The 6,337-nt window shown below is 42.3% G+C and overlaps 1 protein-coding gene across 2 annotated transcripts in view; it reads right to left on the bottom strand.

Annotated features, from left to right (window-relative positions):
* Positions 1–894: 894 nt before the first annotated feature.
* Positions 895–6,337, bottom strand: part of LOC134661454 (carboxyl-terminal PDZ ligand of neuronal nitric oxide synthase protein) — a 212,510-nt gene continuing 207,067 nt past the window's right edge. For both annotated transcript variants that reach the window (XM_063517552.1, XM_063517551.1), the window contains 3 exons: positions 5,409–5,660; positions 4,778–4,912; positions 895–1,838 (listed from right to left, as the gene is read on the bottom strand). In XM_063517552.1, the coding sequence (XP_063373622.1) occupies positions 1,035–1,838; positions 4,778–4,912; positions 5,409–5,660 (1,191 nt within the window). In that variant the 3' untranslated portion in view covers positions 895–1,034. The remainder of the gene's footprint in view (positions 1,839–4,777; positions 4,913–5,408; positions 5,661–6,337) is intronic.

Here is a 6,337-nt window from a genome sequence, read left to right as displayed (position 1 = left end):
ACTCTTCAAAATACTAGCTTAATGGTTTGATACCGCTCAATATAGGTAATCGATGTGATATACTAATTTGGCACCTTCATTAAAGTCTCAATTTCCAAAGAGAACCTTGTTCACTTAACAATGCATATACATATGAATACAATAATATTATAAAATATTACAACGTTCGTAAGTATAATTTTTATAAATAGTGATGACATAGGGAACCTAGAAGCGAGAGAGTAAATACATGATGAATTGAATGAATAATTTATTAGGGAGGAGAATAACTAATATTGGTACGAGTAACTAAGTCTTTACTTTTCAGAGAACTCTTACAAGTCTTTCCTTTTAAATTATAATAGTTCGACTAGTACATGTAGGTACTATGTTATTTTAATAACTTGGCACAGATTTTTAATAAACACCTAGTAATAATGCAAAAAATGGTCACTTTGTATGAACATTTCTATACAAAGTTTCCCGTTCTTTTGTTTTAGCTAAGTATGTGTATTTTAGCCAACATTAGAAACAATTAAATGTGTTCAAAAAATAAGAGTAAAAGTGTATTTATCTACACACGTATCATAATCCAATCTTGATGCTTTCAAAATCCGCATATAACGGCCAGCATTAAGATAAACTGTTTTGTTACAACACATTTCTTATCTGTGAAAATGTTATGCCGGCTGTAACATGCGGTTAGTGAATACATCATAGAGAATGTATAATATGCGTGTAGATAAATTAGTGTATGTCTGTACATGATTAGGCATTAGAACACTCGTGATGGTCCTTTTAAGAAACTCACTTCGTTTGTTTCTTAAGCCCACACTTTAATGCCGTTCATTAAGTAGCAGTCGCACAAACTACTATTTAGAACTCAATCATTATGTTTGAATTTGTCCTTAAGACCTAATATCAATAATCACAGCTTATTAAAAGTATATTTTTGGTTATTACATCATCAATAATTTGACTAGAATGAGTTTAGACGCAATCGCGTATCATATAAAACTACCTAAGTCATTTGTTGTTCGTAGGATTTTGTTAATTTACTTAGTAGTGTGCCTGGTCCATTGTTGCCGGAGAGCCGTCATCATATGGCTGTGATTCGGTACTTTTTCGCTGGTGGAGCGAGTGATGGGAGCGGCGTATGCGACTGACGCCCCGGGCACTGTCAGGGTGTTCCCCTGGGGAGTTGTCTCGGCCCGCATCTCCGGGACGTCAGAAGTGCTGCCCGACGGGCTCACCGGCACGATCAGCCTCACGCGCCCGTCTTCTCCTGTTGCAGTCAGCGTCCCGTTGTGCGACAAGGGCATGATAAACGGAACGCCGTCATCTGAACTACAAGCATCAGGCGTCGAATCTTTGGATGTCGTGGCTTGGCTAGCGCTGTATAGCGACACTTCCGACTGCCCTACGCTCATTGCTTGCTCCAGGTTGTTTTCACCTATGTGTATGGAGTATGGCTCTATGTTGAGTAAGTCCCCGATATCGCCATTATTGAAGTTATCGATGACGGGTGGGACGTTGGGAAAAGCGTTACGATTCTGGTAGAACGGGCTGTGTTTGAGAGTTCCATTGTTATTATTGATTGGGGATCCAGCAGTGCCGTCGGTGTTGACGTTTTGGAATTTAGCTATGAGATAGTTTTGTATTTGCTCGTTGGTCATGTTCCCGAAGCTCGGGGGTGATCCCGGACTGCTGAAGGCCGAGACGACAGTGTCGTTGTTGTTGTCAACATTCTGAGTAATTTTGGTGTGGCTGATTAGATCGATGAGCGAGTCGACGCTGGTCTGGCCGTTGTTCGCGTTGCCGTTGCAAACGCGTGTGGTTCTCTTCTCTGCGCCACCCTTCTGATCCAGCAGCGTTAACAAAGGATTTTAATTTTAACACATGATTTATACTATTTTATACATATTGCTTAGTACATCGCACGAGACACCAAAACACGTAGCAAACACACTGTAACTGCCAATGTGACTTATCATACCACACTAGAACATCAATAGCAACCATGCAAAGCAATGTGGAACTGCTCGTACTTTGTTAACATGGGTAATGTGTAGGTATGTAGCAAAATAAGAATAACCACCTCATTTGCATAAGGCCTCATAAGTGTGGGTTATTTAAATAACTCCAACTTAACCTTTAAACCTTGTGTAACGAAGTTTTTTTTATAAATGCTCACGAACTTAACGTAAAAATGAAAATGAACTTAAAAAAAGGCAAATGAAAGTAAACCATGCTATTGTTATTGCGGTTTTTGTCGAACCGACACACGAATACAACGGTAACCTTTTATTATAAAATAGTGTTATAATGACACTAAAGCACGTAAGTAACAGCCCTACAGAAAATAAGTGAATCAACTTAATATGTCTTAGATTATTGGGTGATAAAAAATACCAAATATGTATACACACGTCCTTAATAACATCTCAAACATCTTTCCCTACATTGTCGACACATTCGTAGTTTTACAGAGAGAGGCCTAGCCCAAGAGCGGCGCGACAGTATCTCGCCCGTGAGATAGACTACCCGTCCCCCTCTTATTAATACAGTTAGAAAAAGACAGGTAGTCTCTCTCGCGGAAACCTCTAAACTCCGTCTAGAGGATTCCTAGTCTATGACATAAGGTAAAACAAACAAAAATTGGGTCCATGCTATTGTTTCTGATCCAAATATTTAAGTGATGGATAAGTAGGTAAGTAATATTTCTGATAGCATGATACTGGGGCCTCACTGGGCCCCAGAAAGCGACAGATGACGCGGTTACTTCTTTTGATAAATAGATGGCGGTGTTATAAGAGAAAAGAAAAATGTTGGAAAACGATCGACCACAAGGTGATATGCCGAAGCGCAACAGGATTATGGTGTATAATATACATCACATCATATACACTGTATATGATATCGCCACCTAAATATCTCAAAAGAATGTAGGGTTAAACCAATCTTAAAATGCACGTCGCTCCGTGAATTAAGGCGAAAACACACATATCCCACGTACGCAACGTATGCAATGAATGCATTATGACAATCGGAACCCTGAAAGTTGTATGCTTAGAACCATACTTGTCATGCGTTGCGTTGCGTATGACAAGTATGTTTCTAAGCATACAAATTTCAGGCTTCAGATGTCATAATGCATTGCATACGTTTCGTACGTGGGATAAGTGTGTTTTCGCCTTTAATGTGTGTTTGTATTCCAAAACTAGTAGGATATTATCAGATCCAATTGATCTTCCGTACAGTTTTTTATAAGATATAGGAGGCAAACAAGCAGACGTATCGCCTGATGGTACCTAAGCGATTACCGCCGCCCATGGACACCTGCAAAATCAGAGGGGCTGTCTCTTTCCTTGAAGGTTTGGTCTTATTTGGTATCGGAAAAAAATGCTTATCGAGGCTTATGCATTTTGAGAATGGTTTTAAATACTCTAGTAATATGGAAACAAAAAAATAAAGTAAAGGCGTTATGGATGCACGTTCTCTTTTTTTGTATGACCCAACCAGGTACCTGTTAAAGTATCGTACCATTTATAAAATTTGTTGCCGCGTCACAAAAAGCAGTTTTAAGCAGTCACAAAAAGCACCATACAACAAATTAATGCAAAGCAATTTGACCCATATTGATATGTAGTAACACACGTCTGATACTGAGTCTCTACGATAGATTTAGTATCACACGTGTGATACTAGGGCGCTCTACGGGTTAAGGAACCATCGGTCGCGGCCTACTTCGTTGAGGTTAAATACCACTTTCAAGTTGAATTTCGATCAAATTTTTAAATTGATAAGTCTTGACTAGGTCTTATAATTCAGAATCTAGGAAAAAAAATCTTTGGAAGAAATTTCTTGGCTAATTACAGGAAAAAGCAGAGCCGTCCTACTAATGGAGTATGTACATACTCGTAGTCACAGGTTACAGAACAAGTTAGAATGGCGATGTGAGCAGGGTACGTGTCGCCGCCGGTTTTGAGCAAACGCTCGCATGCTACTCGCCCGCGCTGACCGAAAAACGAAACATGCCTTTTGCGCCACAATAATCTTCAGATTAAGAAGCCAGACATCAAATCTGTCTAAAGGAGGCGTACTTATCCATTCACCACGCACACAAGTTTTTACTACCGTTGCGCGAGTGTTAGTAAATGTGGAGAGGAACGAGCGGCGACACCGGTTCCGATACTAACTGCGCGCGATAGCCATTCTAACCTCTTTAAGATGTTCTGTGCTCGTAGTCATACATATCTTCGTCCAAAAAGCTTCGGTAGCTCAGTATCGCTATGGGACCTACAGTTAACTGGCTCTTGCATATTCGAGCGATAGAGAGGCAGATGAAGAAATTTCGAATTTCGTTTTTGCGGTAGGGCATCAGGACCTCTTTTGATCGCCGAAAAGGAAGGAAGGATACTTCCCAATTCCAATTGTTTCATACTTGAATGTAGTATTTAGATGCGTTCAGACCTGGCTACGCGCCGTTCGCGAACCACTTGCAAAAGCATCGCTAACAGCTTTGTTGCATTACGTACATAGTAATTATAACATTAGGGCTCATTTAGACGGGGCGAAAACTCGCATGCGAGTTTGATTACATTGCGTATTTTGATCGGTCGGCTGAATTGATGTAACCTCAATGGTCCGCAATGTAACTAAAATTGTATACGAGTTCGCGCGCCGTCTAAATGAGCCCTTATGCGAGAGCGATTCGAGAACGGCGTGCGAGCGGCGCATGTATACACCTGGTCTTGGCGCACCTTCAACATGCAGGACAGTAATACGGAGTTAGTACCTGCGGTAGCAGAGTGAGTTGCTGCGCGTTGATCGGCTTGGAGGAGCCACGCTCGCGCTCCTGCAGGTGCGCCACGAGCGCCGCGATGTGCTCTAGCAGCTCCTTGTTATGTGCCAGCAGCTGGTGTGTGCGCGCCTGCAATTAATCAAATAGATACCTATTTAAATTTGCTGGTAACTAAGCTTTTACCGGTAAAAAAATCCCATATGTGGTAAACGTGTAATGATATTACATTAACTGGTAATGAAGACGACGCCTCCGACTCCTGAAGAGCTCAACGAATGCCTTTGTTGTAAGTAAATGTGTACTCACTTGAGCTTCGCTGGTAGCCTAGCGGTAAGCGCGTGCGACTTTCAATCCGGAGGTCACGGGTTCTAACCCCGGCTCGTATCATAGAGTTTTTCGGAAAAATATCATTTGATATTTACGTTGCTTTTCGGTGAAGGAAAACATCGTGAGGAAACCGGACTAATCCCGATAAGGCCTAGTTTCCCGTCTGGGTTGGAAGGTCAGATGGCAGTCGTTTTCGTAAAAACTAGAGCCTACGTCAATTCTTGGGATTAGCTGTCAAGCGGACCCCAGGCCGCATGAGCCGTGGCAAAATGCCGGGACAACGCGAGGAAGGACTCACTTGAGCTTCGCATCGCGCGGATTGTTCGGCGGCGAGTTGATCGCGCAGAAGGAAGAGCTGCGCGACGGCCGCGCGAGTCTGCTGGGTTTGATTCTCGAGCCGCTCCTCCAGCAACTGCACTCGGTGTTGCGCGCTGAGCGGCGCGGCCGGCGGCGTGCCCGCGTCGGCCGGCACCGGGTCACCCGCCACCGGCTCCTCAGGATCCGGCCACGGCAGGTTCACCACGGCGACCGGTGTCGGCTCCGGCGGTCGCTGCAATTCCGCAAAGCGAATCTCACATATAATCCTCTCCGCTTGAAGCACCCTCGTTTGGCCACGACTCACGAGTTTGGAACGGTAACATTGGAGGTCTGAATATCTTTTAAACTGCACGATTCGACGCCCCGGTGGCAATATGGGCGGAGGTCTCACCGGGGCTGGCCCTCTCATTATTGCAGTCAACTTGCTAATGCACCAGATTCATATATGAATTATACTATGAGCCGTTTTTTTATCACAGTGCCAATGTTATTCTCGCTTTACGGTCGTAATTAACGTCAAGGTTTAGAAAAAATAAGTTTTGCAAATTTACTTCCTTAACAGACTGAAAGTAAATAGTAAGACCAAAATAAACAGATCTGATAATTTTCCAGAGAGACTACTGCGCAACTGTTGAAAACAGATCAATAAATTAGAAAGTATTCAGGGATGCCATGTCATGTATTTGTCATAAGTCATAAAATAAAAATGCAACAATTATTTATACCAAAAGTAAACATTTAAATGCCAATTAACCGAAGAATATTTGGTAATCTAGACAAGCTTTTTTTCCTGAAAATGTAAGTGGACATTTTTTATATCTATGAACCAGAGATGGCACCACTGCTGACTACTATTTAACATTTTGATAGCTGGCTGTGTTGGCATGATTCCGCTTTCAAACTGAGAAG

The sequence above is a fragment of the Cydia amplana genome, chromosome Z (genome assembly GCF_948474715.1).
Source record: "Cydia amplana chromosome Z, ilCydAmpl1.1, whole genome shotgun sequence".
NCBI lineage: Eukaryota > Metazoa > Arthropoda > Insecta > Lepidoptera > Tortricidae > Cydia > Cydia amplana.
Note: the sequence above shows the minus strand (reverse complement) of the source record. Positions and strands in the feature narration are given on the sequence as shown.